Source organism: Macaca mulatta, chromosome 13, assembly GCF_049350105.2.
Source record: "Macaca mulatta isolate MMU2019108-1 chromosome 13, T2T-MMU8v2.0, whole genome shotgun sequence".
NCBI classification, from domain to species: domain Eukaryota; kingdom Metazoa; phylum Chordata; class Mammalia; order Primates; family Cercopithecidae; genus Macaca; species Macaca mulatta.
Window position 1 is genome coordinate 44,957,853 of NC_133418.1, and position 22,880 is coordinate 44,980,732.

Consider the following 22,880-nt stretch of genomic DNA (forward strand, 5'->3'; position numbering starts at 1 on the left):
AATACAGGATTGACAATTGAGCCTCTCTGACTCTAAAGCCTATACATCCACAATCTCTGCTCCAATGATATAATAAATTACAAAATTGCAAATGAAATTAAAACATTAATGTGTGCTTCATACAGAAAAAAAAATTGACCTTATAATTTTTCAATTATGAAGAAATATCTTTGTTTTGAATTCTTTCCCTTTGAATAGATACAAAATTATTTTTTTGTATATTTATCTTATATCTAGCAACCTAACCTCATTTTCATGTTACTTGTAATGATATAAAAATTATATCCCACAGAGGGCTTTATTAGTCCTTTTCCAAAATTTACAAGGTACATTCCTTTATTTTAAAAGACTGATCCTAGTCTTAGAATTTTTATTAGAAAGAACTGCAAAATTCTATTAAATATCTTTTTAGTATATAGTGATATAATCTACTGATATACTAAAGTATTTTTATTTGTTTTCTAAATATAGGCTACCAATATATTCTTTAAAAATCCTATTTTTTCACACATATGCTGATCTTTTCATATACTGCTGGGTGCTATTTACTAATAGCTCATGTAGGGTTCTTTTTTGCATTTAAATTTTCAAATGAGATAGAATCATCATTGTCCTTTTCTTTAAAAAGTTTTAGAATGTGACTTAAATTTTTAAAGTTAAAATTATGATTCTCTAAAAAATGATTAAAGTTCTCTATATTTTTCTATGGTTGGAATCGTTTAAAGAACATGGGAATATCAGTGCTACAAGCGTCGTAATATTCAACTATACATCCATCTGTTCTGGTGCTTTTTTGATAACTGATCTTTAAACAGCTCTAGTATTTAAATGGCATATTACAGTTTTCTACTTTCTCTTGAAAATATTTTAGTAATTTATTTTTTTCTAGGAACTAATTCCCTTCCTTTAGATGTTCATGCTTCATCAGTGCAGAGCCACACCTAATATTCTACTAAACTTCTTTTAACCTTTCTTGCTTCTGGAGTTACCTCTGCTTTCTCATTTATAATTTTATATATTCTTTCTTTATATATTTTCCGTAATTTGTGCCTCAAGGGGTTTATGTTGGCCATTTCAAAGAATAATCCAATTTTGCATTTATTTAATCATTTTTACATTTGCATTCTATTCTAGCAATTCCAGTTTTCATTGTTACTAAATTCTGTTTTCCTAGTTTCTTTTGATGCTCTTTTTCTAATTCCTTAAGATTCACAGTTTATTTTTTATCTGTTTTCTTTCTTCAAAGCTCTCTAAAGCTAAAATTCTATACTGATCATAGCTTTTACTGGATGTGTCTATTTTGTTAGGAAGGGATCTTCTTTTCCATTAACTCATATATAGTTTGTAATTTCCCTTTGGTTCTAAGAGTTATCTAAGAGTGTTTCTTAATTTCCTAATAATTTTTTTTTAGTTTTGTAATAAAGTTGCCTAATAAATTGTGTTAGTTTTCTAATAAAGCTTCTTAATACAGAATGTGACCTACTGAAACGCCTTCCTTTTTTGAATTTACAAACAGTTCAGACACTTTCAAGGACTAAACTTCCTAAAATGAATCCCTTCTCATTAGCAGTTTCATAATTTTAATAATGTAGTTTCTCCAAAAGGAATCTTGCCATTTCAACATTATAAAATAAATGTATAGGACTCATATATATCATTACTGATATAAGGTAAGGTTTTGTGGGATACTTTAAATACTCATCAACAGTAAATTCCTAATGTCATTTTTCTCATGACAGTGAAAGAATTTTACTCAGAACCCCATAACTTCTGTTTCTCACTTCATCCCTTATCCATCCTTATTAGAAACTGTGGGATAGCGATGGACATACTGTATCATTGCATATTGCTATGAATTTTGTTCAATTCATAAAGTTGTGTATGTGTTTGATACAACAGGGGCCTTGGTTTGGTTCCCTCTCACAGTTCCACAGTTTGCTTTAAATGTTGAGTATGAAGTTTATAGCTAATATTTCCTTATCTCTTCTTTCTTATTCATAAGTCCTTTAAGGGTCAACAGTCACATCAGTGCTATCATGAAGGTTTAATTCCAAGGGAAGAATTGGTTAGTATTGATAACACAGCCATGTATTGTAGGGAAGTAATATCATATGGAAAATCCCATCTTAAAATTCACATATTTAATTTTTTTTAAATCAGTATGGAATACTAGGAGGAAATATAAAGCACATAGATAGGAGACTGGAAGGATATTAAGACTACTTACAGTGCCAAATCTCTGCATGAAATTCAAGAAAAGTTTTAAGCATTCTACTGTATTATGTGAACATATATGAATTAGCCACTTCACTGTCCTTAATTTGAGAAAATACTTTAATGCATTGTTTTTGTCTGCAACCGAAGGACTTTTGATAATTGGACTAAAAGATACACGAAAAAGACTTTTTTTTTTTTTTTTTTTTTTTTTGAGATGGAGTCTCGCTCTGTCACCCAAGCTGGAGTGCAGTGGCATGATCTCAGCTTCCTGCAACCTCTGCCTCCTGGGTTCAAGTGACTCTCCTGCCTCAGCCTCCTAAGCAGCTGTGTTTACAGGCATGCACCGCCATGCCTGGCTAATTTGTGTAATTTTAGTAGAGACTGAGTTTTGCCATGTTCACCAGGCTAATCTCAAACTCCTGACTTCAAAGGATCTTCTTCCCTCAGCCTCCCAAAGTGCTGGGATTACAGACATGAGCCACCACTCCCGGTCAAAAATAATTTTTAATTATAATCTTAGATGTGCTATTATTTAGATAAGCTAAACTCAAGGGTAAAATATAAATATATAAATTTTAATACATAAGGCTACATAAGTGTAATATTGTGCTAGCCCATGCCAAATTCACTTATATCCTTCTCATATATTATACAGTATTAGGTTTATAACTAGCATGAGCCTGAATATATAGCCATCAAACAGGAAAAATAGAAGCTACATTTACTCAACGTTTGTTTTATACCAGGTGCTGTATTCTAATATTTTCTTTCATTTAATCTGTATGATAAGGATTAAATATACTTATATGTACTCTGAAGCGTAAACTCCAAGGCTAGGAAAAGGTCACTCACTTTTTAACTGATCTGGCAGAAGTATCTTTTCGACCAGATTGTTGTGACTCCAACATATCTCCTAAGCCAGTCTTTCTCAAGCTATCTATGATGAAAGGCTACATTTTTATTATTCCAATATCTCACAGACCAATATTTTGTAAAATGCAACATAATGAATAATTTTAAAAATTAAACATATACAATTATAAGTACATATTTTATATTTAGGTTCAGCAGACAAAAAATTACTCTGTCAAATTCCTATAAAAATTTCAAGTGTTTATCCTCAATTTTGTTCTTACTGCAGACCATTAAAAATTCATGAATCAACCCTAGGCCACAGGGTACAGTCTGAGTAGGTGGCCAACATATTTCCTATGAGTATTAGGTGAGCATATCAATATTAGGTGTTTCTTACAAAAATTTTTATAGAAGATTAACAAGAGTCATGACTGAATGAAAAATATGCATGAATTTCATAAAATGTTCTCCAATTACATACAAAGATGTCCACATTCAAATCCCTGGAATTTGCAAATGTGTTACCTGAAATGGCAAAAGGGACTCTGCAGATGTGCTTAGGTTAAGGATGTCAAGATGGAGAGATTATCCTGGAATATATGAATGAGCCCAATGTAATAACAAGGGTCTTCATAAGAGAGAAGCAGTGGAGTCAAGATTCAACAAAGGAAATATAACAGTTTAAGCTGAAATCAGAGAGATTTGGAGCACTGTGCTGCTGGCTCTAAAATGGAAGAAGGTGATGCAAACAAGGAATGCAGGTGGACTGCAGATGCTGAAACAGGCAAGGAACTAGATGCTTCCCCTACAGCCACACTGGTCTTAGAACTTCTCACCCCCAGGACTACACAATAAATGTGTTTTATATTAAGCTAATAAATTTGTGAAAATTTGTTATAGCAGCACTTGGAAACTAACACAGATGTTGGTACTTGGAAGTGGGGCACTGCTAGTAACAAATACCTAAACATGTAGACAGTGGCTTTGGAATTGGTAATGAGAAGAGGCTGGAAGAATTTTGAGAAGCATAATACAAAAATTATAGATCTCCTTGAATAGACTGTTATTAAAAATAAAGATTTGGTTAAAGGCTCTGCTGGTGCAGACTCAGGAGGAAGTGAGGAGCATGGTAGAGAAAACCTTTAACTTCTTGGGGAATATCTAAGTTGCCATAAATAGACTGTTGGTAGAAATGCGGACATTAAAGGAGATGCTGGTGAGGCCTCAGAAGGAAATGAGAAACATGTTATTGGAAATTGGAGAAAAAAGAATCTTTGTTTTATAGTGGCAGAAAGTTCAGCTGGACTGATTCCTACAATTATGTGGAAGTCAGAATTACAAGTGATGAAGTTACATATTTAGCTGAGGAGATTTCTAAGCAAAGTGTTGAAAGAGTGGCCTGGTTGCTTCTTGCTGTTAATAGTGATGTGTGAGAGGAAAAAGATGAATAAAGGGAATAACAATTAAGTCAAAAGAGACCAGGACTTGATGATTGGGAAAATTGTTAACCTATGAAGACTTCAAAAGGCTAAAATTAGATGTGTTTTCAAGAAAGCATACTTGGAGAGAAAGCCAATTTTATGTCTGGATAACATTTTGCTAGAGACTTATAAGGATTAAAAGGTCCGAGTGAAAGCAGGGCTCTTTGAAGTGATTAGGCATGTGTTCACGGATCCCCTCAGCCACTTCGACAGAGGCCAAAAATGGAGTTGAAATTATCCAAGAAAGATCTGTAGAGGAGCCTGTTTTACTAATGGAGTGAATCCTAGAGATGTACACAGGAAAATCACAATGTTCTTGAGACTCCTACAACGGTAGTAACACCATCAGCTTGGACTGAAATAGGCAGAAAAGGGATGAAATGCAAGAAGGCTGATGGACACTCAAAATTCTACAGGTAGGAGATGGCTGACAAGAATACCTGGTTGAAAATATGTGCAACCCTTCATGAAAATGCAGAAATAATTCTGGACTAGGCCCAGAGAGCAGATTCAAGCCACAGAGGATTATTCACAGGCCTTGAAATCTAATGGAATTTTCAAATGTAGGTTTCTACATTTCTTGAGACTAGTAACTCCTTTTTCCTTCCACTTTATCCCTTTTTATGTAGGAATGTCTGTAACTGTTATCCTATGCCTGTTCCTCCATTGCATTTTGGGAACATATAATTTGTTTTGTAGTTTCACAGCTCCACAGATGGAGAGGAACTCTGCTCAAGGACAGATTATAAACAGATCCTTAGGCATACCTAATTTAAATAATTTGGATAATGAGATTTGGGACTTTTAAGCTGATTAAATTTAGATGACATTTTGAACTTGAGTTGATGCTATGATTGATTGAGACTTTTGGAGACCTGAGAATGTGGTGAAATGTGTTTTGCGTGAAGGAAGGATCTCAATCTTTGGGAGCCGGAGGGCAAACTATGGCAGATTGAATCACGGTCCTCAAAGTAACTCCATCCTTATCCCCGGAAACTGTAAATATGTTACCTTAAATGGCAATAGGAACCTTTTTGGATGTGATTGGGTTAAGGATCTTGAGATGGGAGGATTTTTCTGGAGTATTTGGATGGACCAAACATAATCACAAGGATCCTTATAGGAAGGAAGTAGGAGAGACCATTTTCAGAGATGGGATGCAAGGACAGAAGCAAAGGTCAGAGTGCAAGAGAAATTTGAAGATGCTACATTGCTGGCTTTGAATATAGAGAAAGGGGTCAAAGAAGTGACATAGTTTCTAGAAGCTGGGAAAAGCAAGAAAATGGATTTTCTTCTAGAGGTTCCAGAAGGAATGCAACCCAACCAATACCTTGACTAGGATATTTGACCTCTAGAATAATAAATTTGTGCTGCTTCAAGCCACTAAGTAGATGGGAATTTGTTATAGCAGCCACAGGACAATACAAATGCCTCTATTATAATTTGGGTAAAAAAAAATCACATCCCAGGAATCTCAGAGTTAAAATAGCAAAGAGTATGCTTAACAAGACACTAAAAATTAACTTATAACACTTAAAAATCCTGATGATATTTTTCTGTTGACAGTTATCTTGTGGAAATGTGACAACTGTGACAACACAAAAATGGAACATCTCATCATTCCAAGAGGATGAATTCTGCTTTGTAAACTGAAAGAAAAGTAATTCAATAAATATAGATTGCTGTTGTATAGTCAACACAGTTTTTCCTAACGGTGCATTAGCATCTGAAAGTGCAGGAGGAATGGTTTATTTAGACTTTGAATCCATTACCATAAATGAGGGCCCCCTTCACCAAGGACCCCTCTTCAATTATCTCATCAACTTAATTTCAAAAATCATACGAATAGTTTTTAAAAGCCACTTCAAAGTTATAGGGCAATGAGATTGCCCATAGTTCAGGCAGTAATATATATTCAGTAATTGGAATTATGGCATGATTTATTCTCTTTTAAGGATGTCTAAGTTCTTTTAAGAGTCAGGATATAATCACAATAGAAACACACATAACACAAAGTGGTTTCAAAGCATCCCTTACCTGTGTAACAAGTGGCTCCAACAGCCTTTCCACTGTCAGTGTCCGGATTTCCAAACTTTTGGGGTCCCATTTCAGAATGATAGGTGAAGTTGCCGAAGTCATGCTCCCTGTGGGAACACGTGTTATCAGTTAGAAATAATGATCTTGGAAATAAATTGTAACATTGGTAATTCAAAACGAGTAAATCACTGAAACTTAGAACATACTGGAAGATAGCCTCTCTGGTCCAACCTGGTCAAATTAGAGATGGGAAAACCAGACCAGTACACTGTGAGGTGGCAATTTTGGAATCAGATTAAAAACTGAGGTCTCCTCAGCATACTAGTGTACTTTAGGCCCGCTTCTGGGACCCAATAGCCACTGAAATATTTCATTTACTCAACAGTGAGCATGCATACCTATCTGCTATATGCTGCAAAAGATTTTGGTCTTGCCCTCAAGTAGCTAAAGGTTTAAAGTTAGAGACCGCCAAATATGGGAACAATTAGGTCTCACTGTGACACATGTTGTGATTAAGAAACACAGAGAGGACTATGGGAGAGGTGAGGAAGGGGCATCGATGTCAGTCTGGAGAGAACAACAAAGAATAGCAGGAAGCAAAGTAAATCCACCAATGATTACTAGATGTAGGAACCCCTTTAAAACAAAAGTCTACTTTTTTCTTCACATCATAACTGACCCATGAGAATATCGTACTCCTTGGAGCAAGAGTTTCAGTGCCTTAAATAAGAAAGACATCTTGCAAACTAAGTGCCAATGGTTCTAAAAATTATCTGCTACTATTTACATGCTCTCTGATTACTCACTACATTTACATTCTTGTCCCATAAAATCAGTGACTGATAAGGTTATTTATTTCACTCTAAAGCAATCCTCTCTTACCTAAGAACCACTGACATGCAGATAGCAGTCTCCACATAACAAGCAAAAAATTACAGTTCTAGACCATCCCCCCCGAAAAAAAATTATACATTCTATCAGGTGTGTGTTTCTTTCATCAAGAAATTGCTAAATACATTCTGACATCTAACCACTGGACAAGCAACCTTAGATTGTACAAACTGAATCTGAATCATTTGTCTTAATACCAACATAAATCAAAATGTCCACGTCTGTTCTTTTATTCTGAACCAATGTCCCCATTCAATTCCATCCTTATAAATCAATATAGATGATTATTTCTACTAGAATTAACACAACAAAGAAGGCCTATCACAATAGGCACTAGTAGAAATGTGCCTCTTTACTGGCTCTCCTACAGCTAAGGCTTTTGCAAATAGACCCAACCAATTTGCTTAAAAAAAAAAAAAAAAAAAAGAAGAGGCAAAGACACAGTGTGCTGGTATTTTAACTCTCTCCAAATGCCATGTTTTAAATAAACTGAGCATAGCAATCCAACCATACAGACCGATTTAGATTTGGGTTTCTTCATCACAACAATAGTTGGCACCGACATGCTGCCTGTCCTCCAAAAACCTAAAAACACTTTACACATTTTCCATTCACACTACCAGCTGCCACAAAGCAGCTCTGTCATATACAGAATTCTGCGGCTGGGCAACACACCTTCTCATGCCATAGAAGGATAAAGATGCCAGATGCTTCCTGCAGACACTGGGATACCTTCATCCCTACTGAAGCCAGAAGTACCTACGTGATCTTAGTCCAGTACTTATGATACAGCTATTGCAAGTTTCAGGAGAAGTTCCCTGAGAACCTTTTTCAAACTCTGATGGAATCACAAGTGGCATAATAATGATGATGAACACGGAAGTTCTGTAGGAAAGCTGGATACTCAGTCGTGAAATCATTGTAACATGATAGTGACAGGTACTGGGTAAGACTGCACAGAGAATTTCCATAACATGAACATGCTTGTAGACATATGCTGATAGATCAAGGAAGACACATAAAATTACAGCTGTTCCATTATGTAACTTTTAAAACATGACACAAAAATGTTGGGGAAATCACAACAGAGACATGAATCTAGCATGCATCAAGCAGAAGTGAGGGATACTCCTCAAACAAAGATCTCAAGCCAACTATGAGCCAAGAAGCAAGAGTTAATTAGGGCCTTCAGTCCTGAAGGTCACAGAGCCCTTATAAATCTAAAAATAAAAGAATAATACTTCCCAGAAAAATCACTCAAATTAATTTATTCCTTTGAGGATCAATCTTTTCAGTCATTTCTTGTGACAAAGGTAGCAAAGAAAAGGTTACATGGTACTAATTTGTTGAAGTGGAAAAACAAGTCATAGAAACTTTAAATGCTGTTTTCCAGCCATGCTGTTTCTGATACAGTTGAGACTAAAACCAGGAATTCTGTCTCTACCCCATAATCTTTTCACTATTTGGTTTACTAACCACATTAGCAACAAACAAAAGGAGTGGTGGTGGGGACTGCAAAATCCCCACCTCTAAACCCACGATGTTGATATGTAAGATTCCCTTTGAGTTGCCTCTAAGGGGCATTTTAGCTTCATATCAGCTATTGAGCACAAGGTAAGAAGCTCCCCTGCCTGTGATACTTCAGCTGGTATCATCTTTACAGTTTGCTGTTTCTAGAAAATGTGTTCTCGGCCGGGCGCGGTGGCTCAAGCCTGTAATCCCAGCACTTTGGGAGGCCGAGATGGGCGGATCACGAGGTCAGGAGATCGAGAGACGATCCCGGCTAACACGGTGAAACCCCGTCTCTACTAAAAAATACAAAAAAAAATAGCCGGGCAAGGTGGCGGGCGCCTGTAGTCCCAGCTACTCGGGAGGCTGAGGCAGGAGAATGGCGTAAACCCGGGAGGCGGAGCTTGCAGTGAGCTGAGATCCGGCCACTGCACTCCAGCCTGGGTGACAGAGCAAGACTCCGTCTCAAAAAAAAAAAAAAAAAATGTGTTCTCGTCCTGCTATGTCCTGCTACTTTCAAAACATTTGATTGCTTTCTGCTGTCTGTGTTAGACCTTGTAGTAGGAACAGTTTCCTTACAAAAGCCTTGGCCAATTGGAATTGCACGAAAACAGAAAAAAAAGATTCTATTCCAAGATAGTAATCATAACCATAATCTTCTAGATTCACTCATTAATGATCTTTGCCTCCAGTGTTAAATTATGAACAAATTAGGGCAGAGAAGGCAAAAATGAGTCAAGCATCTCTAGAGCAAAAAGGGAGGCAATGGTAGTCAGAAAACAGGAATTGATGATTTGGTATGTGGCCCCTCTGATGAGCACACACAATAAGGTGACTCCTAACTGAGAATGTCATCCCACCTGTATATTCAATATTTATGAATTAGGAAGGACAGAGAAAATGCATAGGCGTTTGAGGTAGATTGGAGGATTTTTCAGTAAATAGTCATTTCCACCCCATCCTCACCTCCATGAGAAGAGAATATTTTCCTATTCCATTGCTATTGGGCTTTGGCTAAAGGGATGTTAAGAAATATGATGTGAGTAGACATTTGGAATCTGCTTACTTAGTTGGGCTTCTCCTCTGTGCTACTGCCTTCTGCCATAAGAGTCACATATAATCTACTGGTCCAAAAAGAAAGAAAGACACATGGAGCACACCTGAATCCGAGCTGCAGCTGGAGCCAAGCACAGCTAAGGTAAGCCTAGTCAGCCAACTCCCAACCAAACCATCAACACATGATCAAGAAGTAAATGCCTGCTGTTGTATATTGCATGCCATTGAGATTTTGCCATTAACTATTAATCAGCAATAGTTAACACAATGGTATCAAATAGACTTTTGTTTAAATTGAAGCGCTGCAATTTATCAACTCTGTGATATTGTCCAATTGCCTGCCCTTTCTGAGTTCCAGTTTCCTCAAATGAAAAATCAGGATAATAAGGATTTTATAGGCTTATTGTGAGGATTAAATAAGTTAATGTATAGAAAGCATGCTAACATTTCTGGAAATATTTGTTATTATTGTTATGTTGTCATTATTTCCCCAAATTTAAATTTCCTTTTTTTTGCAATTCTTTATCTCTGAAGTAACAGGTAAATACTCATTAAAATAGAGATCCAGATTTGCACTCCTTTGTGTGAAACAACCAAATTGACACAAACGAGAAAACAAGAGAACAAATCAAGTGTGCAGTCTCACGAGCCCTTCATCTTTCTGAGGATAAAATGATATATAGTCTCAATTCCATCGGTGCAATTAATACAGTCTGTTTGCCCACAAAAGGAAATTTACATAAAGCAAATAAATTTTTTCTCACTGATTTGAATTCAAAGTAAAAAATCATATTTTACTTACCTTTGGTAGAGAGAATACAGACTGGATACAGTCAAAGAGTGAAAAACAAGATTGTAAATAACAAAAGACAACAAGATTGTCTTCTTCCATACGGCACAGTGTTACAAACCTATGAGAAAGCTCTCAGAATTTTAATTTCTGAGAAGAGTTTCTTCATGAAAAGTTTTAGCTGGGCACAGTGGCTAATGCCTGTAATCTCAGCACTTCGGGAGGCCGCAGTGAGTGGATTGCTTTAGCCCAGAAGTTTGAGACCAGTCTGGAGAACACAGTGAGACCCAATATCTACAAAAAATACAAAAATTAGGTGGGCATGGTGGCATAATATTGTAGTCCCAGCTACTCAGGAGGCTGAGGTGGGAGCATCACCTGAGCCTAGGGAGGTTGAGGCTTCAGTGAGTCATGATTGTGCCACTGCACTCCAGCCTGAGCAACAGAATGAGATCTTTTCTCCAAAATAAATAAATAAATAAAATTAAAAAGACAGAAAGAAAAGTTTTAAATTGTGTATCCATGTAAGGTAATAATATAGCCCACCTGGTAATACTTTAGATAATTTCATATTCTTTCTGTGGTGGTAAGAAAGAGGCACAGGCCAGGATGCTAGCAGCCACTTGTCACTCATAATAGAAAATACAAAACCTGACAGAAAAGAAAAGTCACAGTAAAACGAGCTCCTCTATGAAGCAACCAAGGGTTAAGGGGCTTGTTTCCTTGGACAGTGTCCTGATAAGTAGAATCGGACTCGAGTTCCCATACCCCAAGGAATGCCTTCAAATGCCAGATATGTTAATGCAATGCATCATTCACTACAGAAATTCCCCTTTTCAAACCTTCCTGGAAAATGTCTTTGGAATTCTCTGCCTCACCTTTCTAAGTTATCCCCATTCTTTCTACTGTTCTTTCACATCGCGATAGTCCAGGATGCTTTCCATTTGCCGGGGGGACCACCCAAACCTGCTTTCTCTCCACGAAGCTCCAGCTTCAGATTCTCCTCATGATTTTTTTTTCTTCACCAACACTGAGCACTACTGCCATCAAACTCCATGAAGTTTTATTATGTGATAGGCTAGCTTTAGTTGATACAAATTCAGAAGTTAACGACTAATAATGCCTGTCATTATCAGAGAGCTGTGGAGATAATTCACCTGCCTCTGCACGTATGATGTTGAGTCAGTTACATTACCAAAACTTCAGTTTCATTGTTTGTAAAACAAGGATGGTGATAGCATTATATTATTAAAAGATTTGTTCTGCAAATCAGTGGAATAATTACACATGCAAAAGTTATGGTTTTTCTTCTTTGCAATGTTGTCTACATGAATATCATCCTAACCCTCAAGACACCAACTGGGGTAGGGATGCCACTGGAAAATCTCACAAGACAAGATGCCTGAAAAAACAGATGTACTGAGAAAGGGAGAGAGATGAGATAAGGTGAATTTTCTAAATTTCCTCAGCATTTCAAGAATCAAGTCTGAAAACCTTGAATTGCTTTTTTTTCTGCCTTTTTTGCATTTATTTCTTTAAATTTCTCCCCTATTTAGGGTAGTTGGCAGGTATTATTAGTACCGAGTCTCCTGTACATTAAATTGCTTTTTCCATGAGTAAAATAATATGGGCTAATGAGCTTTTACTATTATCTCCCATTTATCAATAAAGGAACTACAGTATAAAACAGTTAAGAAAGTTGCCCATGGTCATAAAACTTGAACCTTGGCTGGGTGCGATTGCTCATGTCTGTAATCCCAGTTCTTTGGGAGGCTGAGGTGGGAAGATTGCTTGAGTCCAGAAGTTTGAGACTAGTCTGGGCAACAATGATGAAACCCCATCTCTACAAAAAAAAAATACAAAAATTAGCCGGGCGTAGTGGCGTGCACCTGTAGTCCTACCTACTCCAGAGGCTGAAGTGGGAAGATGGCCTGAGCCCAGGAGGCAGGGGCTGCAATGAGCCGAGATCATGCCATTGCACTCCAGTCTGGGTGTTAGAGTAAAACCTCACCTCAAAAAAAAAAGAAAAAAAAAAAAAGAAAAACATTGAACCTAAATTGTCTTGACTTCAGAGTTTATGCTCAAAACCACTCTGGTGTACTGCTTCTAGAAAAAATCCCAAGGCTTAGTTACACCATGGAGCTTCTCAATCATGGGAGGACATAGAGGTAAGGACACAAATTTAAAAATGAGGAGCCAGCCATTTCTGGAGAATGAGAGAAGAAGAGGCAAGAGAGAGAGAGAAAGAATGTTAGACTAGATGAGGGAGACACCAACAGCAGGTGTTCTAATACATGCATGGGGCTCATGGGCAATGTGGCTGCTTTTCCTGGTGAGACAGAGCAGGTCTAGAGGTCAGTTTCCCCAAGTTGCCATTGGTCTTACGTGGTGAGAGTAGGATGCTGGCTGTAAAGCTGGGTCAGCTAGTGAGCAACACAGGGGCCTGGTAAAGTCAAAAGAAGGAACCTGTGAGGTGTAAGACAAAGTAGACAAAATTTTGGCCCAGTGACCTCAGCGCCCTTGTGTTATGCTTGTAAATATCTTATATTACATGATCAAGGGGATTTTACAGATGCGATTAAGGTTACCAATCAGTAGCCTTTAAAATAGGGAAGTTATCCCGAAGTATCTGGGTAGAACCAATGTAATCACGTGAGCCCTTAAAAAGCGGATCTTTTGGCCGGGCACGGTGGCTCACGCCTGTAATCCCAGCACTTTGGGAGACTGAGGCGGGAGGATCACGAGGTCAGGAGTTCAAGACCAGCCTGGCCAACATATTGAAACCCCGTCTCTACTAAAGATACAAAAAAATTAGCCAGGTGTGGTGGTGGCCACCTGTAACCCCAGCTACTCGGGAGGCTGAGGCAGGAGAATTGTTTGAACCCAGTAGGCAGAGGTTGCAGTGAGCCAAAATCATGCCATTGCACTCCAGCCTGGATGACAGGGCGAAACTCCATCTCAAAAAAAAAAAAAAAAAAAAAATTCAAATCATTCTCCTGACTATCGGTGGAAGAGAACATGATAGAGATACAGCAGAAAAGGATGCAGGATGGGTAGGGCTAAGCGAAAAGGCAGAGGGATTTGAATTGAGAAAAACTTAACCTAGTTGCTAGAGGGGCCACATAAAAAGCATGGAAAAGAATATGGGTGGCCTCTGGGAGCTGAATGAGTTCTGACTGAAAGTCAGCAAAGAAATGGGGGTCTCAGTTCCACAACCATGTGGAACTGAATTCAGTCACCAACCTAAATGAGGTGAGAAATGAATTCTTCCCCAGCGCCTCCAGTAAGGAACACAGCCCTATCAAGTTACCAAGTTACTTGATGTTTATCAAGTTAAACATACTAAGTTTGTGGTAACTTTTTTACTGCAGCAATAGGAAACAAATACAAATAGTTCTCAGATTTGTGTGTCCATGACAATCACCTAGAGGCCATGCTAACACACAACTTCTCAGACCCACCACAAGAGTTTCTGATTCATTAGGTCTGGAGTGGGTTGGAGAATTTTCATTTGTGACAAGTTTCCAGAGGATGCTGCTGCTGCTGGTTCAGGAATGACGCTTTAAGAACTACTGTTGTAATCAGGACCCATCACCACACATGCCAGTGGGGAAGTAGTTATCAGGAAGATATGATATATCTCTGCTCAGACCAGATGACCAGTAAGAACAACATCTCTTTATTTGGGGACCATAAAACTAAGTCTTCCAACTTCCCTATATGTTGTCTGAACTATGACAGTGGTTCTAATTTTCTGTTGATATTTTTTTGAGATGGAGCCTTGCTCTGTCGCCAGGCTGGAGTGAAGTGATGCGATCTAGGCTCACTGCAACCTCCACCTCCCCAGTTCAAGCGATTCTGCTGCCTCAGCCTCCCAAGTAGCTGGGACTACAGGCGTGCACCACCACACCTAGCTAATTTTTTTTTTTTTTAATTTTTAGTAGAGGCAGAGTTTCACCGTGTTGGCCAGCATGGTCTCGATCTCTTGACCTCGTGATCTGCCCGCTTCGGCCTCTCAAAGTGCTGGGATTACAGGCATAGCCACCATGCCCGGCCTGTTAATTATTTTTTTAAAGTACCTCTAGGATGTGGATACTCTATTGTAAGAGGAGCTATTCTGGAGCTGAAGAGAGTATCTGTGTGTATGTATCACAGATAGGAGCAGAAGTTAACGAATGAAAAACAGGAGAAATCTTTTGTTTATTATCTACATATCTCTAGAAAGTAAAAGGCATCCTGGCTCCCACAAGAATACACTCTGCTGTGACAATACCATGTCCAAATGGAGGTGGGGGGAGAATGGCATTTGTCACTCTTCCTGGTGCTACCATGTGTATGAAAATTGCCTGCTCTGGTGGCCAAACTATGGGAAAGCCCTGCATCTTATCTTCCTCCATTAACTCTGCTCAATTCAAGCTCATTTCCCCTAACTTTGACTATAACGAGGTAGTATATCACCCATCACTATTCTTTACATAATAACCATTCAAAGCCCTGGCTCAGTGAACTGAGAAGTGACCCAAGATGCAAGCTGCTGCTGTAATTACAGGATCTGTCACCCCTTTTATTCAAAATTGAAGTGATATGCAATGTCTAAGTAGTTTTTGCTATTTGCAGTGAAGGCAGGGTGGGGTGCGGGTATCTGCTATTGCTAAAGTGTAGTTCAGTACTTTCCTCAAATATTACAATATTTGCAAGACATCTATTCTTGGTAAACCCATACCTTTTAACAAAACACTCAAATGCTGATGAACAAAAATATCATTCTAATAATTTGAAAATATTACTGTAATAATAATCAATGTCAAAGTATAAATGCATACCCTTTTCAGAATCTCCTTTTTCTTCTACCCAAATAAACAAAATGTTACCAAAAATATATAAACGAAGAAAGCTCCAAAGCCTCAAGTCCTTCAAGGTGGTAAGTTGAGACTAATAATATATGGCCTAGAGTTTGCTGATTAAAAAGAAATAATCATGTCCATGTCTCACTGAAATGGGTTTTTATACTTACAATAGCACACTCATAAAATTGAATACTATGTGCCAATTTTATAGAAATTCACCACTTCTGGAGTATGCTAATAGAAAGTCAGTAATTTGAAATTGAAAATAAAATTTAGTATCTGTCAAATTCATTTCCTTGCTTTTCACCGCATTCATAGTCTTATCATTTTAATTCATTTTGGAAACATACACAGACTCAGTCTACTCCTAAATTATGGGTTGTTTTCCACTTGAGTGTGAACCTATGTGATATCCAGGTAAGTAGGACTTACTCTATATGCCACGCAAGGTGTCCAGTGTCCCATCAAGGACTCAAGTTGTCTAAATGAAATTTCTTAACTAATTTAGGTTAACATTTTTCAACTTGCTTATTATCCTTCAGCAACACCACAATTCATATTTGGACAGTAGATTCCAACAACTGAAAATCAGAACTGTTAGTATTCCAGGTAACGTATCTTGAGGAATTATCTTTATCGTCCAAAAGTAACTAAATTATTTGATAGGAACATAGCTTCTTTGGCAATTAATTTGTTCTTTGTTCTTCTGTCTATAAATTAGAATTTCATATGCATTAACTACATATCTCAAATCTTCATCAGAATCTCATTTCATATTTAGATTATAGCAAAATAGCTATCAAACTGCCTTCCTTTAGTCTCACTGTATAATTTAGCCCAAACTAATTATCCTAAACATTGCTTTTCTAGAAAACCAAAATAACCACTTAATTCTCTTTTCCAACAAGCCCCAGTTCCTCTTTGTAACCAGGCAGATATTCCATTTTCTGATCCTGCTCTATTGGATCTTATCTCTTTAACAAAAGTCTTCTGCTTTGATCAGGTTACATTACAACACATGGTACATGCCTCTTCCTAAAGTTTCTACCTGGGACACTTTCCTTCTCATCCTCCAATATCCAAATACTGACATCTTCAACCTGCACCTTCTTCATAATCCCTGTATTTACAGTCAGTAACAGAAGATCTTAACATTTTTCTTAACTGGCTCATTAAGAAATTGACATTAGTTTGACATAACCCACCAGGTTATAAACCCATTATGACATAAATTCAGTTTTTCATTTATTTTCTCTCATCTGTAGGATAGAGAGTTAGGCCCTTCATAAATGTTGTTGATTAAATGTGAACTTACGACATATCCAAATATTTATCTGTACTTTTCAATTAACAATTCTTTATCTTTTCAATTGTGGGGCTATTTCCTATAGAATAATAGCTTTTAAAATATCTTTCAGATATATTTTTAGACATATTCTTTGTTCAGTACTTCCCCAGACCCCGAAAACACATGACATTTTGGTATTATTTAGAGAACATAATTTATATTTCAGGTTTACTTTTATTTATGCATTTCAGAAAAATGTATAGTACATATTAGAAGAGGATACTAGTTTATTTAACATGTTAAGTTGTGCCCCAATTTTGTTCAGGAAAAAGTAACTTTGAGACTAGTGATATTTGATTCAGTTCTGATTTCCACATGAGTAACTTTGGGCAAAGTATAGTAGCCCACAATGCCTCCTAGGAAGTTTTCCTTCTCATTGACTCAAATTCCATTTTGTCTTCAAGGTCCTCTCAGGTTCCAACCTCTTTACGAAGTCTCCCTGTTTACAAAAGCCCTAGTGACTTTTCTTTTCTCTGAATTCCACTAGTATTTAGAATGACTACCATATAATACATGATTCAAATACAAGTTGCCTGTGTTGTTATCTATTTGATTTCCCTAAGTTTTGTGTTCTCTAATGCATTCAGGAACAGAGACTCTTTGCTTTCACAGTGATTAGCAGTGTTGGGCATTACTCAAAATGCTATGAGTACTCATGAGTTTAATTCTTTGTCAAGTTCAAGTTTCTCTCTCTCTCTCTCTCTCACTCTCTCTCTCTCTCTCCCTTTCCACACACACACACACACACATACACACACACACACACACACACACAATTATAGTTAAACTATAATGCAAATGTTCTGATGCAGAAAAGAGATTTTTTACTGAATGCACCACTTTAGTTACTACAGACCTGGAAAAAAAAGTAAGTTTTCTTCTTCAGAATGCTTTCAACATTCTCTTTTTAAAATGTAGCTTTTATTTTGTTACTAGAGTCATTTGAGTTATACTAAAACTAATCCTTTTGATCCCAACCCAAATTTCCTACAATAGTTACCACAATATAATTTGAATCCCATTCCACAAGGCATTGAAAACCTTGAAAACCCTCAAATTATAACCAAGTCATACAAAAGTTAATTTTTAAAGTAATTTTCATACTAAAATATCTTTACTTAAAAGTTAGACAACAAATTTTAAAAGAAAAAAAAAAGCTTTTAATGAGGACTTATGTCCAAAATGCATTAGAAACTCAAATTTAGTGTCTTTAAATAATTTATATAAATAAATTTTACTTTTAATGCAAGAGTCTAATGCTTCTCAATTATTTCTGTGAAAGCCTCTGATATTCTAGCAGAAAAGTGCAATCCCATAATGCATTATTAAATAAAAGTTTTCTGTCTCTTCCTTCATTCAGTTATCCATCCATCATTCATTCAATGCCTATATACTAACTACCCACTGTGTGCAAGCTCCAGTTAGGTGATGTGGAAAACATTAAAGTGAATTAGACATGCTTAATATTGATTAGAGAGATGAGCTTTGTTCTGACTAATCAGATTGTAAAAGCACTGCCCACTCACCAAGAGGGGAGCCCTCAGAGAATGAGCTCTGCCAGGGATGGGCATCTCTGGGATCATTAAATCAGTTCATTTCAACTTGGCATTCAGATCAGGCAGTAGAGAGGTAACCAACGGCAGCTCCAAATTTTGAGTGTCTTGATGGAGCCATGTTAAGTAGTTTGTGCAACACAGTAAAGGGGAAATAATCAATGATCTTTTGAATTGCTGCCAGAAAAAATGCAGGAAACAAATTAACCAAGACTATGAAAAGGCATTCAAGTAACTCTAGGATGGAGAGTCAAGAAGACAAAGTAATCATGATATAAAGAAAGAAATGCAGATATTTAAGAGCTATTTTCAACAGTTAAGTGGTTATAAAAACACTTAATTAGTACCTAAGGACTTGAATTTTCAAAGCAAGCTCTAGTGATTATTATGTTTTATTTTAAAAGTCAAAGTTAAATCCACACATGTACTGGTGAGTTAAAAAGGAATTAAGTAGCAGAAACTCATAGGGAAATTATTTAAGCCTAATAGACCCACCTCATGCAGTTTCCTATGTCATAGACTGGCTGATTCACTAGATCTAAAGTAAACGGGTACTGCTTTGCGTCCAGTGGCAGCTACAGTAAATGGGAAATAATTCTCCTGCATTGTGTAAGCCTTGCCCCTTTCAATTGCATTATGAGTCTCGAAAGGTCATAACACATTACAGCAATTATATTTGCTTAGAAGTCTTTCACAGTGAGGATTGATATTTCAGCACAAGTTCTGTTCAGTATATACATTCCTTAGTAAATCATCTTATTAAGCTTTCGATACAGAAAATCATATGTAAGAAAGAGAAACAATAACCTAGCTTTCCTTCTGGTCATCTGTGGGATTTAATTTTGTATTTATGAGCCAAAAACTACCTCAGGTAATATGCTTTTGTAAATATAAAAAAATGAATCTACCATGGCTTTAGGAAATGCAAATGAGGCCCTGTTAATTTTGTACATCTCAAGATAGTATAATCCTTTCCATTAATTTCATGATATTTACATTTCACAACATCGATTTCACTGAACACTACAGGTCACTGGCCAAAGTTTATTATAATTATCAATAGTTTCATGTTGCTATCATCAAGTCCTAGTATGCTGGAGTGAATGGGAGTCCTTGATCAATCACTAAGAGTAAGAACATGTGTATAAGACAGTCATGGAGGAAGGCACTAACACATGCTAAGCACACTGTCTAAGCAGTTACTGTTCAGGCACTTGACCTACGTTACCTTACGCAATCTTCACACTGCTGTCAGGTCAATACTGATGGTATCCCAATTTTACCCATAAGAGAACTAAAGCTTGCTTTTCCAAGGTTAATGGAATTCAACCAAAGTTTACTCCAAATCTGATTTTTTCCAAGATACAATTCAACTTCCTGAAATGTGTTCAGTATGTTATTTCACGGGTGGTAAGTCTTGTGGGGCAGAACAGGCTAAGAAAATACACAGCTTCAAGAAACTTCACAGAAATATGTGGATAATAAATCCTTAATGTATTGTTTAAGGTAACTGAGTGTTTAGGGACCATTTTTGACCTTTCAGTTTGTCAGAGAAGACTAGACCTTTGTAACATGCATCTCTTGTTACCACTCTGAAGATAAAAGTGAACACATAATGGATCTAATCCAATATGGAAAGTATTTGTTTCCTGCAAATTCAAAAAAGCATCAAATAGCTCAATACCTGTGGGCATCAGCCATAGTCATTCTAAGGTGACCAGCATCACCTCAGGTGACACATCTACAAATGTATGAAACTATCTGTTTCTACCCTTATCTCCTTCCCAATTGTCTTATTAGAAGATGGGGCTTGGTTCTTCTTTCCGGCATCCCATCCCTTCCTGCCTCCTGACTAAGGCCTCATTCCATCAATTGTACTCTCTCTTCTGTATCCTCAATTTCACCCCTTTTCTGGCTCTTTCCAGGCAGTGGAAAGTATTGTCCAATTAAAAAAGTAAAATACAAAATAAAAAATATATATATATCCTTCACCATCCTACTCCTCACTTGACATTCCATACTTCCCTTCTCCTTCATGGCCTAGCTTCTTGAAAGTGTAGTCTATAATGCCTGTTCCACTTCCTCACTACCTACTCATTCCCCATCCCACAACAATCTGGCTTCTGCCCTCGCCATTCCACTGAAATTAGCCTTGCAAAATTACAAATGATCTTCTAGTTACTTAATTCAATGGACATCATGTGATTTGCCAGCTTATATACTAAAATTAGAAAGGTGTGGGGAAGATTATCATGGTCTCGGGGAAGAATGACAAGGAAATTTATGCAGCATCCAATATTTTTATAGTATGAACTCATTTTGTTATATATAGACATATATCTGGATATAGAGAATATATTTGCATATAGAAGAAGTCTGGAAAAATACACATCAAAATTTTAACAGTAGTTATGCTGGGCGGTGGGATTTAGGGTTGTTCTTAAATTATTCAAAATTATTCAAAATTATATATATTTTTCACCTTATACATTGATATATATATTCTAGTTACATAATGATCACACATTCCTTATCTAAATAAAAATCAATAAGTATATCATCTCAAAACACCCAGGGTCCTCTTTTAAAATCTTATCTTATTTGATAACATAGAAATATTTGACAATGTTGTTGTTTCTTTTGTTTCAAGAATACCACACTCTCCTGGTCTTCCTGTACTCTCTTAACATCTTATTCTTAGCCCTCTTTGTACCCTCTTCTTCTAGACCCATGCCCTTCATGTTTCTGCTTTGAACTCCATCACTGTGTCTCATCTCTCTCTGCTCTAGTGCCTGTGTGGTCTCATTCATGTCAGTGTCTTACTTTATGCTGAAAACTCCCACATCGATTTCTTTAGCTCAGTGCTCCTTCCTGGGTTCCAGCCTCCTATATACAACGCGTTACTAGGTTTCCAAGCACTTCAAAATGAACAGGCTTAAAAGTGAACTCATCTTTCCACAACATTGGTCCAACTCCTGTGGTCATATGTCAATGAATAGTACTATTATATATCGGCCCGGTACGGTGGCTCACGCCTGTAATCCCAGCACTTGGGGAGGCCAAGGCAGGCGGATCACCTGAAGTCAGGGGCTTGAGACCAACCACCTTGGCCAACACGTTGAAACCCCGTCTCTACTAAAAATACAAAAATTAGCTGGGCGTGGTGGCGGGCGCCTGTAATCCAGCTACTTGGGAGGGTGAGGCAGGAAAATTGCTTGAACCTGGGAGGTGGAGGTTGCAGTGAGCCGAGATCGTGCCACTACACTCCAGCCTGGGTGACAAGAGTGAAACTCCATCTCAAAAAATAAAAAAGAAGAAGAAGAAGAATTATCAAGAACTATCATGTATCAAGCCCTGTCAGAAATGCAGTAGTCATTTATTTTTTATTTTTATTTATTTTTCCGTGAGGGATTCTAGCTCTGTCACCCAGGCTGGAGTGCAGTGGCGCGATCTTGGCTCACTGCAAGCTCTGCCTCCTGGGTTCATGCCATTCCCCTGCCTCAGCCTCCCAAGTAGCTGGGACTACAGGCGCCTGCCACCAAGCCCGGCTAATTTTTTTGTATTTTTTAGTAGAGACGGGGTTTCACCGTGTTAGTCAGGATGGTCTCGAATTCCTTTCCTTTCTCTTACCTCCTACAATAAAAAGTTCAAGTCTAATAAATTCTGTCAGCACCTGATTCACAACCATCTCTTCTTTCTCTCTCCACCACTGCTGCCTTAATCAAGGCTCTTGGCATTTCTTTATTAGATTATTGAAACAGCCTCTTGACTGGTCATGTTGCCTTCAGTCTTACTCCCTCTAATCCCTTCTTTATCCCACAGCCATAATGGTTTTCGCAAATAGGAATGACATCATGTCACTATCCCATTGAATAGCCTCTGATGACTCCCACTGCCGAAGAATAAAGTTCTAAATATATTAACTGTACCCCAGTACAGTCCCATTACTCAGTATTTGCCAATTGTGCATCTTAAGTCTTTGTGAACTCTAGACCTAGTGAACTGCCAGCTGTTCTCCAAACATCCCATATTCTCCCATTCCTCTAAGACTTTTCTTGTGTCATTCCTTCCATAGGCCTGCTTCATCCCTGTTTTCCTTACTTGACACACTTTGGTTATGCTTTGAGACTCAACTCAGGCGTCACTTCTTGACCATTTCAATGTCACCCTCGATCTTATAGGACACAATGTTTCCCTCAATTGTGCCATAAATCTCACTCTATTTTAATCATTCAGCTCATTCTCTTTCACACTAGAATACTTAGATCCTTGAGGATGGAACAGTGAATTTGATAT

At 37.4% G+C, this 22,880-nt stretch overlaps 1 protein-coding gene across 2 annotated transcripts in view; it reads right to left on the minus strand.

Moving 5' to 3' along the window:
• The window catches only part of CTNNA2 (catenin alpha 2), a 1,167,663-nt gene that overhangs the window by 1,014,947 nt on the left and 129,836 nt on the right, over window positions 1–22,880 (minus strand). For both annotated transcript variants that reach the window (XM_015112724.3, NM_001266343.1), the window contains 1 exon segment: window positions 6,591–6,697. In XM_015112724.3, the coding sequence (XP_014968210.1) occupies window positions 6,591–6,692 (102 nt within the window). In that variant the 5' untranslated portion in view covers window positions 6,693–6,697.